Source organism: Falco peregrinus, chromosome 3 (genome assembly GCF_023634155.1).
Source record: "Falco peregrinus isolate bFalPer1 chromosome 3, bFalPer1.pri, whole genome shotgun sequence".
In the NCBI taxonomy this organism is placed as follows: Eukaryota; Metazoa; Chordata; class Aves; order Falconiformes; family Falconidae; genus Falco; species Falco peregrinus.
Window position 1 is genome coordinate 93,008,649 of NC_073723.1, and position 22,120 is coordinate 93,030,768.

The following is a 22,120-nucleotide window of genomic DNA, read 5'->3' on the forward strand; positions in this document are numbered from 1 at the left end:
CGGCCCCGCCGCGCCGGCCGCGGGCCGCCCTGGGGCCTGTAGTCCGCGCCGCCGCGCCGCCCCGCCGCCGCCCGCCCGCCGGAACTACGCGTCCCAGCGCCCCCCGCGCCGCCGACCTGCCCCCACCTGCCGCGGCCGCCGGCACCCGGCGAGCGGCCGGCGCGGCCCGGCCTCGCCCCATTCCTGAGGGGATGAGTAAGCGCCGGCGGCCGCAGCGTTCGGCGCGGGGGGGCGGTACGGCGCGGCCGGCCGGCGGGCTGCGGGCGGTGCTGCCTGCCTCTGCGCTCCCGCACCCAGCGTGTTGCGGCCGCAGGGGCCTGGCGGGAGGCGCCGGGGCCGCCGCTGCAGCCCCCCGCCCGCCAGCCCGCGCCTCACAGCGGGCCGGGGCCGGGGCCGGGGCCAGGCGGGACCCGTGGCGCAGCGAGAGGCCCGGGCTGCGCGGGGCGGCGCCGAGCCACCTGTCCCAGCCACCTGTGCCCCGGCCCGCTGAGCCCCAACCCACCAAGGACACTCGTGCCCTTAACGGGGACAAACGAAAGGAGAAAGCAAGTAGCCTGAAGCAAGCGTGGCAGAATGGCGCTGCGGAGGTGGGAAGGGGCCTCCGGAGGCCATCTGGTCCGCCCCTCCTCGGGCAGGGGGAGATGCTCCCGGCAGGCCTGGCAGGCCAGGCGCAGCTGCGGCGCCCTGCTCCGTCCTCCCCAGCCCGTGCTTTGCTCCCTGGCGCACAGAGAAATGCAGCTAAAGGCAGGGTACAGCCATAACCCGGTGGCCACAGGGGTTTGTTTTGAGGAGGTGTGGCGATGGGGGAGTTGGTGCTCAGTGAAGGAAATTTACTCCGAAACACTAATGTGATAGGGAATACAGCACAGGCCTAAGGGAAACACGCAGGTTGAATATGCAGGGACAGGATATTGCTATGGAAGATCTCTTTGCTAACCATTAACATTAACAAGCACAGTAACCACCCAAAAAAAGTGAAATCCTCAGTGGTTCAAATGCAAAACCATGAAGGACACTGCTGTGGAGCTGCCATCATGTTCCCTATGCATTCATAGATGCATCAGTGTGGAATGCATATAAAAGGTAATGTCCAGATGTCATTTGTTGGGCATGCTTCGGTAGGACTGGGAAAGTCAGGGGCATCTGCAGCGCAACATAGGCAGTGGAAGGGGGAAAGACGGAGAACAGGGTAAAGCTGACAGGCAGCAAAGCCAGACATGTAATACTTGATGGATTAGCTCTGAAATGATGGACAGATGAGTGACGGGGGACTCCTGCATAGACACAGCAGTTGCCAGTACAAGCAAACTCTAAGGGAATGATTTCACAACCTTCAACTGCAATCAAATGTCAGCTGTTGCCAAAAAGGTGGTTGCACATCCAACCTACCCTCAGCAGTACCTCTGTGCCCCCTTCCTCAGGCAACCCCCAACGACTCTCTGACCCAACCAACCTTGTTCAGAGAACAAACCCCATAGAAAGCTGGGGGGTGACAGCCTCGTCCCCGTGAGGTTAGACCAGTGCACAGAGCCAGGGAGCAGGACCAGCTGCTTCAGCAGTGGCTTGTCATCAGATTGCTACCTCTTCAAAAATGGTGCTGTTCCCATAGAAGCCAATGACATGCTTGAAAGCCAAGAGAAGTTAAGCCATAGGTTTAACTACCTAGAAAGCTGGAAAACTCTTGCTGCCTTGAAACAGCCATGTCATCACCACAGATGCTTAAATTTCAGGGGAAGGGAACACGCCCGGGAGCAGCGCTGCTGGAGGAGTGCAGCCCAGGGCAGCTGAGGCAGGACAAGCTCCTGAGCAGTCTGCAGCTGGCAGGCAGTTTGATGCCAGCTTCCATGACAGTGGTGTGTCGAGTGACAGGGTGCTAGCAAGAGGTTTGCTGAGTAATGTTATCCTGGGGTCGTAAGAGGAAAGCAAGCAGCATGGACTGCTGAGGCTAGGCCACCTCTGCTCTACCTGAACTGGGTGGCCCTGGGAGCACTGTCGAGCTACACCTCAACCCAGGTTAGGGGAGGCTCAGTGTGAGCTGGCCCCTGCTGCTTTCCGTATACCTGGGTCTCCCACATGGAACTGTGACAGCAGGGCAGGAGGAAGCCACCACATGCTTCAACCTGGATCGTTTGGGATTAGGACCTTGGCCTCACCTCATGACCCCACCACCCCCAGCCTCTTGGACCTAGCACTATGCCTGGCCCTGCCTCAGCTCACCTCACAGCAGAACAGGGAGACACTGATTATGCTTTTGAACCATTCCTGAACCTCTCCTTCCCTGAGGTTCCACCGAGTTAGGAGGCTGTAGCATGTCATTATCAGCCTCAAAAACATCAGAGTGGCCTCTCTAAGGCCAGGAAGGATAGCCATCTGACTTAATGTACTGCACTTCTCCCTGCCCCCTCAATACTGCTGAAAAGCGTTGCAGTGAGCTTTATCACAGATACTGGCTTTAATATTTCATTGGCAAAGCTCTCCAGAATGTAATTTATTCTCATGCCGTGCAAAATATGACTGAGGTCCAAACAGTATGAATCACAGCTTGCCATAATAACTACTAAACACATTGTGCCCCCAAAGCGAAAGAATTTCCTGTCAGCAACTCTGGCAAGTAGTTTCTTTTTGTGAGACAAAAGGATAAACAATAAATAATATCCCTGATAACTGCAGGGATCTGTGTTGTGCTAAGAGGTCTATCGTAACTGGAAGGCCTTGCAGTCAATATGCTGGAAGCCTGGGCTTATCAATTCACTTCCCCATAACTCAGTTTCTCCATCTGTAAAAAGGTAATAACAATATTTCTTACCTTTGCAAAGAGCCCTGAAAAGTACTGTGCATGGGCAAATTGTGTGAAATTGTTATGTTATATTAGGCAATACAGGTGGAACACAAATATATCTTTGTATCTGACATTTTTCTGAATGGGAAGCATCATACATTCCCATTCTTCTGAATGGAAAGTGATTCTCTGTTTCGTTTTCAAGTTTCTTGACTCCCTTCAGGATGCCTACTTCAGCCTGCAGTGCTTTCCCTTATTAGAATTTTATTGCATGCATGCAGCTTTTTACAGTGAAAGCAAAAATTAGAGTGGGAGGGTGTGACATGCCAAGATTAAAAAGCAGGGGGAGGAAATCCACTTCTCTCTAAAACATTTACCATGATGTATAGTATATATCCTTTTCCTCTCCACAGGTCTGGAAGGGGAATTCTGATACTGTTGCCAGACCTGGCTCTCTTGCCAGTTATTCCAAAACCAGATTGTTTTAGTTTTTCAGCTGTTGTTTAATAAACTACCACATAATGCATTTACGGAGGCAGGTCTTCAGCAAGCCTAAATCATCATAAAGTGTTTATTTATTGTCACTTCTCAAGATCTTATTCCTTGTGCTTAGTATCTGCACTGGTTTTAATATTTTGAAAGTCCATTTCAAAAAGCAAGCTATCCTGAGATGACTGGGCTGAATAAATTGACACAGAAAATAAGAGCAAAAAGCTCTTGCTGAATCTCATAGTATTCAGTATCCCTGAAAAGAGATCACTTTAGCATGGCCTGTAATCCTACAAATCCGGGGATTTTTTTACTTCTTTACGATGTGAGGATGACAAATTGAGTAATCCCCACTTCTTGACTTTGCACATAAATGTATCTGGCAATGCCAAGTCTTGCGCAGCAGCGAGCATCTAGGCAATTGCCTGAAAACTAACAACCAACCAAACTGATACTGAAACTGAATCTTCTTAAAAATTAGACAAAACTTCTGCTTTGACAGTACATTGACCTTACTGTGTTAAAAGTAAGTAAATAAGTACACTCTACTTCTTATCTTCTGATCTTACTTTCTGTAAACCCTGAGCTCACATTCAGCCATAGGCAGAAGGCATGTCGGCTATCCATGTTCTGTCAGGAACTGATAAGACCTGGGCTGGGTTCCCTTGAAGAGGCGTCACAACTTAGTTCTCAGAGGTGGCAAGAAGGGAGATAAAAAGGATGATTGCTCAGAAATAGCCAGCGGAATGGTTTTCCTCTAAAATAGAGCAATTTGACAAAAAGCAACTCTTTCACCAGAAATAAATAACGAAGCCTTAAAATTCATAACTAGCACTGGGCTTGTTTTCTAACTGTGCTGAGAGGCAGGTCAATGGAATTGAAAGAGCTTGGAGGACTCATTGACCTTTCTTTTAATATTTCTACTTGGTATTGAACATTGCTAAAGCACTTCAAAGCTTGTTTTCTGGATAAAAGAGATAGCACCCCGATTTACTGCCGTGTATCCACAGAACAGCATTCATTCATCATTTGATAAACTGATTGTCTTAAGGCCAAATTTGGCTTTCGTTATGTCACACTGAATCTGCAGTAACTTCATCAAAATCAGTGATGTTGCAGCAAGCTTTATGTCTTGAAACTGAAGGGAGTCACCGCTGTGGTTTACTGCAGCAAAAATCAGCTTTCGAGAAGCTGCTCTCAACAGGCAGAGTAGCTGCAAGACCATCATCTCCTTCTGCCTCGTACTCCTCTCGCTTCCCCTTCCATTAACGGATATTATCAACAGAATATGGAGTATGCCAGGATGAAAGGGCTGAGCCAGCAGATGAGGCCAAATAGGGGCTTTGCAGAAGGCAGGTCTCAAAAAAAAAGCAACCAACAGTTCAGACGGGAGGAACAATGCTAGAGAATGGCTGAGAAAGGCATATAGGATAATTTAGATGTAGGTTAGCTGCCATGGCAACCACGTACCAAATTACTGCACTTCTGTGTCTCTAAACCTGCCAGCAGCTACTTGTGTTTATATGTATTTTAGGCTTTAAAAAAAAAAATGAATCCACCTTAAAACTCACAATGGCTTGCAAATGAAGTACAGATACTGGGATTGCTGTGGGGTGTTTGATTTAAACATATAGAAACAGATATATATGAAAAATAATAGGCCTTGACAATTCTGATTAAGTGGTTACAAATATGTAATTTCTTTAACATTTATAGCAGTCAGTTCTAACCTTTAATTTATACTGCTTTGACTTGCACATATTTACCAGGACAACTTGACATCTTTACCTCTAATGCATATATAAGAATGAAATTGGTCCTAGCAGCAGCTCTGTTTGGTTTTCACTGTGACATACTGCCATGTTATAAAAAGAGTAAGATGTTTTCTTTTAATCCAGGGTTCTTTAGAAATATGGTAAAATATCGGATCGCTAAAGAATAGAAACAAGGCTATCAAAAAGCATGCTGCAAGGCACATGTATATTTTAGTTACTAAGAATAGTCCATTGCTGAGTGTGAGTGAAAATATCCACATGCGTTCCCTTGATAAGCTAGGTATGTATTCATTTCTCTGGGCACACGTGTGTCCTCAAATGGAAAAATAATGTTACAACAACCTAACCTCTGCTTCCAGTTTATACCTATGTAATCCTAGGGGAACACAGCCTTCACACCGCCTCTCTGCGGGAAGCCAATAGACCATAATATCCATTGGACTTCTCATATACAGTCCATGAAAACTCTTCAGAGCAGAAAGATGTCAGTTTTGAAGTTCCCACTGACACCTGGTGAACATCATTGAGACGTTCATCCATCAGTTGAGAGCCATTAGGGTGTGACCCGCCAAAGTCAGCAGGAATCTTTGAATCAGCTGCAGAAGGAGCTGTGGTCAGTGCCAGGAGATAACTCCCCATCCCACCACCATCACATGATACTCAGTGTAGACTGTGGTATTCAATAATCACAGCCTGCCTCTAGCCAAGATGTTGAGCAGAGATCTTTATTTTGACGACATTTTCCCAATAGTTTCTGCTTAATGGGATATGTCTTAAGATTTCCTGTATTTGGAAAATTGAAAAGAGTTAAAGCTACAGTTCTCTATTCCATATTTTATTTTCTTGACCAATATCTAAGACACTAGCCCTTAAATACCGCTTATGAAAACCACAATCCAAATACTTACATTTCCAGCATATTCACTACATGATCTGAGAACATTCAGCTACTCTTGAGGCCCTTGCACTGTTGCTTGTATGGTGGCTCGCTTTTGATACAACAATATTCTCATCCAGAGTTAGTTACTTGATTTTTCTTGCAGAGTTTTCATTTGCTTTGGTTATTTTGCCTGCTGCAGTTACCTGACTGTGGCAACAGAGTCCCTCCAAAGTGCTTCCAAGCTACCTGGTTACCTAGAAAGCCTGGCGGTATGTCTCCAGTGCACCTGGGATTCTGCATGGCCAGGACACTTCAGTGGGCTGTCTGTGAGTGGGCTGTGGGGCTGCTGAGAGCAGATGAGTGGGAAGCAGAGCACGAGCACACTTAGAGCCAAGAAGCATGTCTCCTTGGGTGTATAGGTGTAAATCACTAAGATGTTCTCGGGTTAAGCAGCATACCCTTGCCTGCCTGCCTTCTGCAAGTTAAAATAAAAAATCTGTTATCTCTCTAAGTACACGGCCACCTGAGACAGCCTGGATCAGTATGATTGCAGCTACTCTCAGCAACTGTTTAGTACCTTTGGGGATGTGAATCATGTCAAGCTCAGGAAGCAGCAGCAATGACAGGACTTCAAAGTCTACTGTTTGCCTTTATATCTCTCTCCCCTTCCATATACTTCTGCAAATCCGTGTTCTTCTAACATCACCTCCCATTGAGATTTGTGTCTGCTGAGCAAAGCATCGGCTGCTGACAGACCATTCCAGTGATGTGGCCCAGTTAAGTACAGATGAACATCTGATGTTGATATGTAAACCTGTACTCTGCTGCACATGGTGTGAATTGAGGGTTATTAAATAAAAGACAGTTATTAAACTGAAGACATTTTCAGACATTAAAATATCCCATACGCCTTGTCCAGCACAACAGGCACAGTCATCAGTAAATTTACGTCACAGAAGATAAGAATTACTGGTCTGGGATGGGTCCCATTTGCTTCCAGGTTGACAGCTCATTGATGTTTTCAACCAGTGTCTCTTTCCAAGCGACGAACTACTGAAACTGTCTTCCTTGTATATACTTTGTTCACTAAGCTGATGTCTGTCTCCTTCTGCACCTGCTGGACACCTTGCAGTTGCAGGATGTATTGCTTACTTCCGTCTCGGAGCTCTTCAAGTGTTTCTGTGATGTTTTATTGTGGTATTTTGGAATCTCGGTCAACCCCTGTGCTTAAGCACCAGCAACACCCAGCAAGCTTCTAATCTGTAAAGGGTTAATTCATGGTCTCCTTGTGGTCTCTTCTGAGGCTTTTGTTTGTTTGTTCTGGTCCTTTGGTCCTTTGTCTGGGACTTGATTACATGCACAACTTGAGACACGGGTTCTCAGGTTATATACTTTATAGTTTCACTTTCCTTTGTGACTCCAGGTTAAATCTACTCTCTCAAACAGTTCATTTTACATACGCATGTAAAAGCAGCTGTTCTAGGTCATAGCAAAGATCCGTATAGCTCCACATCTCCTCTCAACAATGGCAAGCAGTGGACACCAACAAGAAACAGGGTGAGTACAGAGGGTTCCTTTCCCTTTTTTATCTTCCGATTTCTGGCAACAAGCAGGTAAGGTTTGTGAGCCAAAGGCACACCCAGTCCCTGGTCTGAATGTTAAGCTGGTGTTTTTATGTTAACATTTACAGTGACTCCAAGATCTCTTTCTTGAGTGACAACTGCTCATTCAGAATTGTTTGCATTTATTAAGGCTGTATTTTCCCCATAGGCATTTTTTTGTATTTATCAGCATTGTATTTTCTCTGCCATTTTACTACCCAGTTAGTTGATAACTTGAGATCCCTGTGCTACTTTCTCAGGCAGCTTTTGCTTCTGACTGTTGGAAACAACTTTGTATCATCAGCCATCCACCGTCTTGGCTATCCACCATCTCTTCCAGCCCATTTGTGAATGTGTTGGACAATGCAGGACCTCGCATGGGCTCCTTCCCCTGCCTTCTTCTTGCAACTTCCTTTAATTGTGAAAAATGATCAGTAGCTCCCACCTTTGGTTTTCATCCTCTAACCACCTCTAATCCACAAAAGGACTTTCCTTCACACTGAGGGGTTTTCATGAGCCTTTTGGGGTATCCTGTGAAAAGATTTCTGGAAAATACTATTATACAAATGCTGGGGGAAATTGGAATGGGGGGAAGGGTGAGGAGCAAGGAGATGTATTTGTCTGTGAGACCAGAAAGTTTTTAGTCTTCCTTATGTCTAAGCTTTCCCTTAACCTAAGCAAAGTGTGTAATCTGACAGAGCATTACTTGTGAAAAAGCAGTACGTTTCCACTGAAATCTGTCTGGCAATGCTGATGACACAGGCTGGATGTTCTGCTTATCAGTAGACTTACTAAGTTTTGTTTGATTAACTCATGTCTTTGAATCTGGTTCTGTAAGCAAAAATACTTCTGTCTCTTCATTGTGAACAATTGTACTTTGTTCAGAAAGCATCAAACCCACCTGGAGGGAATGCAACGGTCAAGCTCTAGCTAGGCTTGGGTAGGGTTAATGCAAATTTACACTGAAGTCCACAAAGGCACAGTCAGGGTTTGTATTTTTACTGCCTAACATGAACAGCTTATGCTGCCAGTGAAGTCAGTGAAGCTTTGTCAATGATTTCAGTAGGAAACGAACACTATTTGTCAAAAAAGATTCACTTGACCTAATCTTTTTGTAAATAAAGAAAGAAGACATCTCGGGAAATTTCACAGTGTCTTTTTTTTTCATTTGATTTTCATTTCACCTGCTTTGATGGTTACTTTATTTGTTGTCTGGCAGAAAATGAAACTCATTGTATACTCTTTTAATATCTGACTAGCGCTATAATGCAGGTAGATGGGCTTGTATTCAGGAGTGGTGCCAACACTGAGTAATTTTAATATATTATATAGTTGATAATATCTGACCAAATATTCTAGAATAAGTCACTATAGAAATGAAGGTAGGTTTCCTGTGTGGCTTACAATATCATACTAAAATACAAAAGAAACCTGACTGGGTTTCAGTTATGAAATAATAGATACTGAGCCATTTTCAGATTTGCTCCATATTGCCAAAGTGTTTAAGCAGGTGTGTTTCACAAAGTTTGTGAAACAAAAGCTCAGCTGAAAGCAAATCAACATTAGGAAGCAAAACCAGTGCTGAGTGATAGTGCTTAAAAACTGAGAAACAAGAGTGGTTTTGAACAGCAACTGAAAAGATGCTTTGATGTTTTTTAAAGCACTCCCTTATACTCGAAAAACATGTTAGAGTTTTATGCAGTTACGCACAAGACATTGCACCTTATATTAGTGTTACTTCTGTAGCTTCGATTATACCCAACAAATATTAGCTTTTTTCTTGTAATACAAGCATGTCAGCCATCTTTGAAGATTAGGAAAACATGTTCATGAACCTAACTGCTAAAAAAATACTTTTTTTTTTTCCAGAGCATTATCTAACATACACAAATGAGGAAAAATGGCAATGAACCTAAAATCCTCAGTATCTTCACATGACCAGCAATTATCCTGTCAGTTTGTAGGAAGAGGGAAACCTCTTTGTAGCAAATGCAAGTGTAGGCCAAAAAAAATTTGTTCGCTGAATTGTGATATCTGTAATCAATATCTTAACTCAGCCTCACCTGAGAAAGTACACTGGAAGCTGAATGCCTTCTATTGCCCTGCAGAACGACGAGTGGTCTCCCTCTGAAACATGGCAAGGCTCAGCAGTAGCACAGGCAGAAGTGCAGAGTGCTAGCAGATGCAAAGGTGGACAAGGTGACCTGAGAAGAAATTAAGAATTCTGGCTGATTTTACGTAAGTCTCTAAAAGCCTTGAATTCATTTGACTTCACTGAAGGCAAATCATTTCATGCCTTAAAGTGTACAGAAGCCTTTCGACTGCAGGGCTTGTATTGTGTAGCTCTCTGACATGACTTAGGAAGATAAGACATGAACAATGGAGAGTTATTAACATGAATAATTTTCCATGCAAATTGGAAGCACCGCAGAATAGAGTGGCTGCAGTTTAATGGCACCAAGTTGTCTGCAGGGCTGAGCATAAAATGTCACAGTAGGAAAAAAATAACAAAGACAAAAGCTAATAGAACAAAACTGCTTTCAGAAATGAGCTGGTGCAGCTGGACCACAAGATCCCTTTTCCTGGAAGTGTTTCCAGAGTTTCAGTGCTCAGAAAACATGCCTGAAAAGCCAGAGCTAAAAAACAACTGCATATTTTCCAAACCTGAAGACTTTCACAAACCCAATGCATGAATCTAAACATCTTCACCAGATTCACCTTCATTCCACATCTTGGGGTCAGCAGGATTATGACAGATGTATTCGCAAAAGGCTAGCATCTATATTAATCAAATATGTCGGCACCTCCAATACAGAAAACAGAAGCAACATTAGGTATGAGCAAATTAATGTTTCCACATGCCACTTTATATGTTGTCTTTTCTGAAAGAAGAGTCTTCAGTAGAAAGGATGTAGGAAGGCGGAGGGCTAGTGGAAGTTAGGTACTGGGATACATGTTCCCTGAGGTAGGTAGTTGCTGCTGTGACTTTCCCAAGACATATTTCTGCTATGTGTGTTGCTGCGACTCACAGCTGAGCAGCAGAGCTGGTGCTAGTCCAGGTGGCAATAGCTTATGCTGCTTGAAATACCAGTCCCAAGAAGCCCAAGGGAAAAAAGTTCACACAGAAGACAAAGAGGTAGCAGCTGTTCCACTGGCTCTTCTGCCCTCTCCTTGTTAAAGCCTCCTCCGCTTATATGTAACTGACACCCACAGGAGTGATCAAACAGAAAAAAAGTATTTCCATTTGACGTTTTGGTGGGCAATCTATATAGCAGCAGGGTGCTGCCTGAAACACGCAGACCTCTTTTGGTTTATTCACTCTGACAGTGGGGATTATTTTAAAATGTAAGTGACAGGAAATAATGTTTTCTGTAGTTCGTCAGAAAACAGAACAAGGCAAAGCACCAACTCTGAAGGAACAGGACCTATGACATCCTGTCGATGATGCACATTCATTGCCTCTCTACCCACAAAAGAAATCTGAAATAGACCTTTCATAAAAGGGGTTGATTTTGCTGAGTCAAATCAAACTACTGTATGTCTCTGTCTTCAGAAACTCCTCACATAGGTGATGTTCTTCTAAAAACCAAAAGGTGACAGTCAGCCAGCTCCAGTCCATCAAACACAACATTCACTGAAATGAATAGAGCTGTAGCCCTTCTAAGTCTGCAAGTTTTCTGACAAGTTGCTGACACAGAAAAGGTCACTTAACCATTTCTAGTCCTGTGGATGGATGGGTGGATGGATGGATGGATGGATGGATGGATGGATGGATGGATGGATGGATGGATGGATGGATGGATGGATGGATGGATGGATGGATGGGTGGATGGGTGGATGGATGGATGGATGGGTGGATGGATGGATGGGTGGATGGATGGATGGATGGATGGATGGATGGATGGATGGATGGATGGATGGATGGATGGATGGAAAGAAGGAAGAAGTGATTCCCTCAGAATAAGACTACTGTATGTCGATGTTTGGGAAGTCTACATTGCTGCTGCCTCTGTGAGCCTTTCTGTGGTTACACAGGATTTTGGTCTCTGTGCCATTAGTCTGGCACTTTCAATGCATACTTGATTGTCTACTGAAAACTGTGATGCCAAGTGTTAAAATCAAGAAGTTGATTTCCTCTGCTCATGTGGCAAAGCCAGAATGAGGAAGAAAATTCTTTATTTTGTTGCAGTGATGAATCATTAGTCAATCCAACAGCCAAAGCACAAGTTTTTGGCATATGTGGAAGCAAGATTACCCTGTTTCTGCAGTACATATTTATCCAACTCCCCATTTATCCTTTCCCTTAATCTTTGTCCCTCACTCATCTCACCGTTCCTCCCAGTCCCCTTCTTTCTCCCAAATCACAGCTCCAAGCCTTACTTTCATTCTCTAGAGACCAAACTGAAGGAGAATAAAACATAAAGGGTAGATGGGTCAAACATTAGTTACAGCTGACTGCTTCCTTCCCTTTTTATGAGTCTGCCTTTTACCTTCATTTCCACCCTCCTAGAATCAGCCACTGAAAGCAAAAGTCACCATGCAGAGGAGTTTGATTCTTGACCTTTCTTCCAGAGGAGTGGCTGAATTCTTCCAGCTAAACTGGTTTCCAGTGTAAAAGTAAAGTTGGGCTTTCAAGCAAACCAAAATATCTACTTTCTAAACCAGTTTATGGGAAGAAATGGGATGAAAAGAGATGAAGATGGGTATTGTTAAAACTTCAATGCTTTTACCACCAAATTCATCATTTTCCATCAAAATAAACTATTATTTAAAAGTAATCAACATTTTCTATGGGGAAAACACATCTCAAGTCAGTAAGCCTTCCTTTCAAACCTTCCTTCCAAACTACCTGTTCATGTGGAAGCTTTGGAGCTTGGGAATAATTCACAGGTACATATATTACCTACAGGGGTGTTGAACATGCTGCCGTATAAGATACAGACTCAGAAGACTCCATCATGAAACAAAGGTGGCTGATGAAGGATGTGTTTAGACATCTATTCAAGTAGGTGCCAGGAAAGTGAATAGGTAATGGCTGTCACATTGTATCACACAGATACAAGAACTAAGGGGCATCAGGTAGGACATGCACAGAGCAGGCTGGAACAAAGGCAGTGGTCCTTTATACTTTGAGCTAAACTGGGAAAATCCTTGCTGCAAAAGAGTGTGCGTACAAGGGTGCTGTATGGGCTCAGTAAGCAACTGGAAAATCCATAAAGGATCACTGAATAGGAAAGCCCCTGGCAATGGAAGTCCATGAGCTACACATTACTGAAGGACAGGATAAGATTGTGGAAAAGTCACTATATCCTTACCTGACCTTTTAATTCACCACTAGGCATCTGCCGTCAGCCACCACTGGAAAAGGGCTAAAAGGACATTCCATCTGACCAGCCTGACCAGGTACAACTGTTCCTTTGTTCTTCAGCTTTGACTCAAAGTAAGGATCTTCTATCTACAGCAGTATCGGCTGCTCACGGAGTTCACCAAAGGCATTGTTCAGCATTATGAATTCAGCCAGACTTAACATGTCAAAGGCAGATTTACTCTGTAAAGTGCTTCCAGTAACGGGGTTTCACATTTGTCATCTTTAGTATTTCCCATCAAAATGTGCTTATTTTCAAGTATAACATGATGGCATAAATCCAGCCTGATCTCTAAAGTTCGTGATGGCTCCTTTCCTTCTTGAAATTTTTCTCCAGAAGATCACATTATGTCCCTTAATATTTTCTGTGCAAACTCGCTGCTTTCAGAGAGACTGGAATATAATGCGAAACAAAGGAAGTGCTCCTGTATACAGTGAGTCAAGCTGCGGAAGTCCTTGCTGCAAAAGACTGAAATTTTTTCACACAGAACTGAATCGACTATTGCCTCCCTTAGCTGGTCACAACTACAAGCTGGGCAGAGATAAAACCAGGGGAAACCACCTTCTCTGGTCACCAGTGCAAGTGACAATGTCATCTGTTCCTACAGAAGGTGGAATTCTTCCATGGTGACTTCAGAACAAAGTCACATTTAAACTGGCCTTCGGCTCTTCTTGACTTTAGATGCAGATCTCGCTTTAGTGAGCCTTCAGTGACTATCACGATCTTGGTTTGTGGCTGACCAGAGAGAAACTTGTGATTTAAACAAAAATGCAGGAGAAACAGTGACAGTTATGTGGGCAGCAGCGAAGTCAGAAGCACTACACATCTTGGAAATGAGAGACAGCCCCTCAAGTTACTTCTCGATGAAGAAACAGAAGGAAACTATCCAGTTCCTGAGATCAGGTACCCACCTTAGCTGCATCCTAACATCAGCTTGACTGGAGTTTGACCTCAAAACACAACTGTTCCTATTTCACTTGTGTTCACTATTGTTTCACTTGTGTTCACTATTCCACCTTGGCAGGGAAGCCTAGATGCATAATTTGTGAGGAACTACAGTGCACTCCCGCTGTAGTAATCTGGAACTTACATAAGGTGCAAGTGTCTTCCTAGGACCTGGAGTGTACTACTTCTACTACGAAATTTTAATTACCAGCTGAATAAACATCCAGGTTGCTGTTCAGCTGGAAGCCTGCTGCATGCTTTGCATGCTTGTTGTGTGCTTGTGACATTCAAGTTATCGTTTCATTATTTTGTGGCCCCCTGAGACACCCTTTGATAATAAAGTAGTTCTGCCTTGCCTTGGGCAGGGTGTCACTCTGTGTGTGGCACAGAGATGAGAAAACTGACTTGGTCCGGCACCTACACAAGTACACGGCATTAGTAGATTGTGAGATGTAACTCCTAGTCTCAAATATTATTACTTATGCATTTTTTCCATCACAGTTAATATTCTGAGTAGTTTCAATTGTCATCTATGGGTAGAATTTTCAAAACCACAAAGTGTCAGCCTAACTCTGCTTCCACCAAAATTGACAGTGTTTTTATTGACTTTGGTTTTGGGTGATGGTTGCGCACTATGAGGCATTTCATCTTGTACAATTTTGAAAGCCAAAAAGAATCTCCAAACAGAAGACCCCACTGTTGAAGGCATTCTGGCTAAATTAAATCCTTCTTTTTAATTCTGGCTCTCATTCCCCAGAATGTTTTAAACATTAGGAAAGGTATCTGACCATGAACATTTCAGACAGATGGGGACATAAACCTGGGTTAGAAATATGGGCAGGTCAACCACTGAAAGAGATAACATCTGCAAAATCACTTAAGAATTAACTATCTACCAATGTAAATAAACTTAAGTTCTTATCCCTAGAGCTCATAGAAGTTTTTTAGAGAAGTCTCAACTCTTTCTGTACCATACTTCAAGGACTTATATGAAATTGCTTTTGACCTGCCAGTCCTGAAACGTCATTCACTGACAACTCCTGGCACTTTATCCTAGTGCTGAAATCATCCTTTTAAAATTAAATGATTGTACCATTCTCCAGCATCCAACACAGTCCTCTAGAGTTTCACGCCTGGTCACAGGGAGGGTGGTTAAGCGCTCCAACAGGTGCCCAGAGAGACTGCGTGTAACCAAAACCCAACTGGGCAAAGCCTAAGCAACCTGATCTGACTGTAACATGCACCCTGTTTTGAGCAGGAGCTTGGACGAAGTGACCTCCAGAGATCCCTTCCAACCTCAGTTAGTCTCGGACTCAATGATTCTGCTTCTTTTTCTCTTATACCATTTACTGCTAAGGGATCTCACACAAAAACGCAGCTATACAATATACAAGCTCTCCCCTGCTAGCCTTAGCCTTTCACAATGTTTTCCTTGGGCCTTTCCTCTGCCATCCTAAGGAATACCCTGTTTCAGTATTTTCTCAAGATGTCTAGCCATCAGCTTTAAAGACAACACAGAACCTTAAGCTGTTCTCCCAAAATTCTTCTCCACATTCTCACTCATCAAGACAACAGGCACATCTTCAGCTCAGTCTCACTGTTACGTGCCATCTTTTACTTATCCAGCTCTGTAAACCTGCATATTAAGCTGTATCTAAATGCTGCAGTTCCTTTATACATCAGATCTCTTACACGTATCCCTTCCTTTCAGTCACCAAGGATCTAAGATAGGGATCCAGAGACCTAAGTCTTATATTTGGTATTATATCTACTTCTATACATGATTTTGTGTGATTTTTTCTCTGCAGTTTTTCATGACTTACTTAAGATATTCTACAGTATCACAATTTTTTTGCTTACCATTATTATTTTTCCTTTTGTTAAAATAGTTCATCTCCTTAGTTAATTAAATATCATTTCTGTAAGCAAAAACAGAACATTCATTCCATGATCTTAGCTCTCTTCCCAGATCTCCTGTCCCATCTTTATTACTGGGTGACAGGAAGGGTGGCAGCAAAGATACTGGATTCGAGGTTCATAAAACCTGGGGTTATTTCCTGCATTTCAGTGGGTCTAGAGGGCAGAGCTTCACATGAATTAGTTCAGAGACAACAGCAGTTCAACTGGAATAAAAGAAGACTTTGAAACATCTACTTTACATTGTGAAAGCAAAATTCTTTATTTAAAGCTGCCTTTGGTATCCATCTACCTATTGAAGTCTAAAGGGTAAACGTATCTAAAGGCTATGCTAAAAACCACACCTGAGGAAAATGGGGTAACGCTCTTTCCTCGCTCTTACCTTTCTTCATCTGCTTATGCTGATCGTAATATCTTTGCAGCCAGGAATATATTTTATTACACGTTTCCAAAGCCTAACTGGACATCTGCTCTTTTGAATGAATATAGGGATTTAAGCAGAAATTAAAGAAAAATACCAACAGGTTTTACTGCTTTGCCTTTTAAAGGGCAGCCTTTAAAAAATGCATCTTTCCTTACGCTGCAGCCTTCTAGAAGAGAAAATTCCTGCTTTCTAAGAGAACCAATGAGATTAACTTCTGTCATTTCATTGTGGTCCTTAAGTAAGGCTAGGAAATGCAGCTGAAACTAAAATCTTCCATACAGTTTCTGTTTTCTGTGCGTATTTTTGAATATCAGGTGACATATGTGGGTGGGGGAACTTGAAGATTAGCCTTAATCAAATCTCAGCTTTTGCTGGAACTTCCCAAAGCCTTTCTCACCCTTTACTCCTGACTGAAACATTTTGCTAGTTCTGGGTGCATTCCAATTAGAACTTAAAATACTTGATTTTGGGTTTTCTTGCAGTGTTCCAAGTACTTCCAAGTTCCATTTCATCATTCAGATCTATCCCTTTAGTCTTCTGTCCTGAAGTTAGCACTAAAATGTTACCTCTGTGTCTGAAATACAGGCCACATTCAAACAAATCTTCTGGTGATTTCCAAAAGACTTTTGGTCTGAATAAGGAGGGAAAAATTGATCTTCTACCACAAGCAACGGAGATTAAATGTACAGGACTGAAGCAGACTGAACCCATACTTACAGCAGCTTCTTGATACCATTTTAGGAAGAAAAAATGAAAGGTAGCTTCACTATGTTTCTGTGTAGAAAGATTGCTCATCCCAGTCATGATCAGCAGAAGAAATTTCTAATATAAGAAGGTGGGTTCATAAAACAGTAGTTGGAGAGTGAACAAATAATCCAGAACAAAGTAAACTCTTAACCATCTTTCTCAGATGAAAAAAATAATCTTCGTAAAAGGAAAAGGAAAATGTAAACTTAGAGCTAGAATTTATGATCAGAAAGAAGATACTTGTGAAAAGAGGTTGATTTCACTCAAAGAAGCCCAGCAGAGCAGAAGTGTTAAGATGAGTCCTTGCTGCTATCTAGTGTCTAACAGAATGGGTCTCCTTTCCCGTTGAGGACTTGAAGGATGTTACAGAGTATGTGCTAACTGATACGAGAAGCCATCAATTTCTTTCAAGTGATAACTAATTAAATATGCTGTGATTTTTCCTCTTCAGTTCAGCTTGCTTTCAGTTGCTCATACCTTTTCTTTAGCTTTCTCTTTCTTCTCACCTCACAAGTAGAATTTTTTATCTACTTTCCTCATTTAACATCTTCTCTTGCCATCATGATCCCTTTCTGTTCCAGCTCCTGGTCTATTTTGCACCTCCTTGTATCACTCCCTTTCTCTTTTTTTTAACCTTTTTTCCTGTCTGTTTCTCCTTGCAACACAAATAACCTTGATTATATTCTGTCCATAAGTCTGCTACTTCTACAGCTTTTACTCTGCCACCTCTGTTAGAATAAGTTTCATTAGGGAGCAGGTAAATATAATTTTTAATGATAAGACAAAATGCCTATTAAGGTCAATATTCACATACAAGAAATTGACACAAATATGAGCAGCAAATTTGTCTCATCAAAATCAGTGCAATGTTAATATAGCTCTTCCTATTGATTTTAAAATATATTTTTCTGAACTCTTAGCAATTATTTCTAGTTGGTAATTTCCGATATCTGTGTTATTTTTCTTCCTTTTCACCATGCACGTGTATTAGTTTGGGATTGTTTTGACTAGTTTGCATTGCATTGGTGAGGTTGCTGGTTTGTGTTGGTTTTTTTTTTACCAAACCACTCGCTCAGTTTTTATTCCTTACATGCATTTTCATTTCTTTCAATTAATTCATTCTATACTACCAGTTTTCTCCCTTAACTAGCTATAGCTGTTTCCTGCAGGCTTTATACTTGGAACATAGAAGAGCTTACTTAGCAATGTGTTCTCCCTTAGCAAGTAAGCCTAACTAATGGTTTCAGATACTCCAGGTATGTTGAACATGGCACCAATAAGCACACTGTCTAGAGTTGGTTTTTTAATTACAACTCAGGCCTCCTCCCGCTCAGTTCCTGGCAACTGAATTCAACCAAACTATTTTCACCATAGTCTCTAGTGACTTCTTCTTGACTCAAGTTTACAATTCTAGTGCTGCAGGCTTCTCATTCTTGGTCTGCCAGTTGTTCTTGACACAAATTTGACACTCATCGGCTTCAGGGTCTCCATTTTCTTCTAATTCTCCTCTGCCCTCTATAACAGCTCACAGAGCTACTTGGAGGCATCTTCATTCCACTCCAGCACTCCAAGGGGGATGGGATGTTCTGTCAAACCCCAGGTTTGGTTCCCTTCCCTTGTTCTGCCCCTTATCTCCGAATAATCACTTCCCCACTGCACTTAACAACTTCATGCTCATCACTTACAAATTCACGTTTCCACTCTAGGCATGAATCATTTTAGCCAAGCTAACAACTCAGCCTCTTTCTGACAACTCACTGTGGATGTGTAATCATCACTGTAAGCTTCACATAGTTAATCATTCTCCCCCAGTAATTTCTTTTCCTACCTTTGTCAACACAGTCTTGCACCATGCAAATGTTTCAGCAGATGAACTTTATACCTTGATACTTTGATTTCATCTCCTTTCTTAAGAGATAGAGACTCTTACTTAAGAGTAAGAGACATCTCTTACTCTTGCTTTTCATCATATTAAGTATAACCCTACCAGTCTTCTGTTTGTGGCACCTGTCACAGTCTAGCCCAAACCTACCTACTGCGTTGTTCGCTATTGAAATGCTGAGTATGAGAGGGTCCTTCCAAGTAACCTGTGACACAGCCACCTGTCAAATTCTGAGATCTACACTTTTGTATTTTCTTCTAGCCTACTTATGTGCGCCTTCACATTTCCCTTTAAAATGCTCCTTTGTTATGTGTACTAAAAAATTACAGTATAGTGAGATCAATTCAAGTTCCCTGTTCCTTACCAGACTGTGGTCCTCTGTTATCTTGTGGGGTTATTCTTAGATTATTAGCTCTAAGAGGAGACAACCACCTTGATAGCAATGGGTTTTGCGGTACCTCCATAAAAATTCTGATTTTAATAGAAATATATGCAAATTAATAAATAAATGAATAAATAATAAGTTGTCCTTGTATTAATGTTATGGTACTCTACAGTATTCCTGAACACTATAACGCTTCTGTAAATCACACATTTTCCAAATAAAATTTGCTTCTAAAGTATCCTGGCTGAGATTCGTAAATGCTTGCATAATTCAGATGATTGTGTCCTGAATTTCACAGTTCAATCACACTTATTTATAGTAGATGCATCAGTAGCTCCCTTATGCCACCACAGTCCGGTAAAATCAGTATACTGTAAAGAATCTACTACAACGGTAAAGTGTTGCACAAAGCCTACTGCAAATGAGTTTTACTCTAGTTTCCAAGTACAACCCATACAACATATATTTTCAATCTGGACACCCTGGGAAATCAATAAGCAATAAATAAGTACAGTGCAAGCTAAGAGCTCTGGTGAGCTCACTTACATCTGAGCATTTTTTAAAAATACTTTTCTATAAATCAGCATCCAGTGCATTGCAGAGATACATCTACATGTTAGACTACTGGAATATGATATAATTGCCAGATGAGGTGATTATACTGTTGAACAACCAAAAAAAAGGCTTTCTATATATAGAGTTCTACTTAAACAGTGCAGATTCTTGATCTATATATAAGATTTTACAAGAGTATAACTGGAAAGAACAGCTACCGAAATTGCTAGAAAATAAAAACTTGAGTTGGCAACCAAAGGACATCTATAAATATATTGTATAACCAGTTACTATACACAGGCACATGTAAAAATTTCAGGGAAAGGTGGCAATGATAGAAATAGCTTTAGAAATAGAAATTCTACATACTATACAAACTTCTTAAGAAGCAGAAGCAATTTGACTTTTTAATTTTTTTTCTGAATTTAAATGAATGAGGTTTTTCTCATTAAATGCTGTGTGGCATGCTATAATTAATGTAACACTACACTCTGCTGAATGACACACCTGATTTATTGAAGGAGATGCCAAGGTAAGGAAAATAAAAGAAACCTGTGCTTTTCACCTTTCAGGGAAGTTCTTATGGGATCCAAAATTGATCGACATTTTTGTCAACATTTGAATATTTCTTAACACATCTTCTGCTGCCACCTATCTTACAGTTTTTATGAGAGGGGAAAAAAACCAGCACTGTACTCTTCCTAGTCCTTCATCTATAGTAGATCAAACCACTAACACTTTCATTACCATTTTGCTAGAAAATTATATTCCGGTTTAAAGATCCTGTGAAAGAAACTGAAAAACTTCCATTGGTTTGGATGGGTTCAAAACTGAGGTTCAAACAGATGCCTTTTTCTGAGTTGTTCTCACAGAACAAACTACCTAAATGGAGGCAAATGTATATGTAAATTCTCATCCTAAACACAGCGTAGCATGATGTCCACAGTTAACTTTACCTAGTGATAAGTTAGATCAATGGCATAATGCCCTTAATAAAAAATGGACCTGAAAATAAATAGTAAAAGAATGGGTTCAACTTCTAGGTATATTCACAAGCAGCTGAGCTTATCTTATATCTTATACAGCCTGTTTCCTATTGTACTGTACTGGCTCATGTAGTCACACGCATAGAGATACCTTCCCTGAATAACACCTTACCAGCTTGTGACCCAACGTGGTAGATAAAATTTCTACATACGAACTAGTGAACCTAAGCTTTATTTTTTAAGTCTGCAAACACCAGAGGCCACCTCTGTTCTTTCATCTGGTGAAATCCTGACATGTTTACTCAGCTTTTCCCCAGTGCTTTATCAGGCAAAAATTCCCATAGCTTTTCACAACTTGCTTTCACCAACTTTCCAAACTCACTATTTCCAGGGAGTAGGACCAAGGTGGCCAGCTTGTTTCATCGTGGAACATCTAGTAGGCTTAGCCCTCAAGTCTACATGTCCTTCCAGCCCAATTAAGTCTACTGGTGTGCACTGAAGATTGTCTACACAGATGTCTTTGGTTCTCTGAAGCAATTCTAGGTCCTTTACACCCTTCTCTCCTCTTGTCCGGCTTCCTGGGACTCCCCCAGTTGTGGCTGAATATGGATTTCCCCCTAAATGGGGAAGTTTCCCAGAGCAGACAAGACTCACAGAGAAATGAATGCAAGTCTCCAATTGTACTGAGCATTGAAAAGATCGCCCAAGGGACTAACAGAGGGACAATTAATTTCTTTCCTTGAACTACCTCCTCTCTGAATCTTCTGCTCACACTTCAGGGGGGAGGAAAAAAAAAAACCAAACACTGAAAAATATGTACAAGAATGATGATAGTCTAGCAGGGGATCCCTAGACCAAAGTGGAAGCAGGGATAAAGAGTATCATGCATGCAGATAGGACATTTCTTCCAAATTCTGGTTTTCAGAAAATAGCCTGAGGAAAGACTAAGGAAAACCTGACGACCACGTTCTGCTTTATCACACTTGAGAAGCAGGCAGAAGAGCTGAAACTCTCAGGAAAGCTGGAAGGGAGAAAGTCCATCCTGGTAACACTTTTCAGATCCAGCCCAGGTTATCTCTGGAGGAGGCAACCCAGAACAAGAGGGCAGGATAGGCCAATCCAACTGACCTTGGAAGGGGTTTGGCTGTGTCTACAGATACAGCTTTGTGGTTAATGATGCTCCTTCCTTATAACAGCACAGGAATCCAGTCCTACGTCCAGAAGAGGCAACAGGAGTTTGACCTCAATAGGATCATGACTAATGAGATCCATACTGTACCAGGCATTGTTCTACTGCATGTAGTTTAACCCCACTGAAACACAGATGAGGGCAGGACAATCTCTTCCTTTAGTGTTATTTTTCCTCTAATATCTACTGCTTCGAAACTT

General features: G+C 42.2%; 1 protein-coding gene and 1 long non-coding RNA gene across 5 annotated transcripts in view; one reads left to right on the forward strand and one right to left on the reverse strand.

Moving 5' to 3' along the window:
- DUSP22 (dual specificity phosphatase 22) overlaps positions 1-22,120 on the reverse strand; it is an 89,787-nt gene that overhangs the window by 44,427 nt on the left and 23,240 nt on the right. For all 4 annotated transcript variants that reach the window (XM_027789055.2, XM_055800222.1, XM_055800217.1 and 1 more), the window contains one exon: positions 9,588-9,728. Coding sequence is in view for 3 of the 4 variants with exons in the window: in XM_055800222.1 (XP_055656197.1) it covers positions 9,588-9,728 (141 nt within the window). In the remaining variant the exon portion in view is untranslated. The remainder of the gene's footprint in view (positions 1-9,587; positions 9,729-22,120) is intronic.
- On the forward strand, positions 237-8,668 carry LOC129784163 (uncharacterized). Its single transcript, XR_008746598.1, has 2 exons — positions 237-7,480; positions 7,785-8,668. It is a non-coding gene; the product is annotated as an uncharacterized LOC129784163 (long non-coding RNA).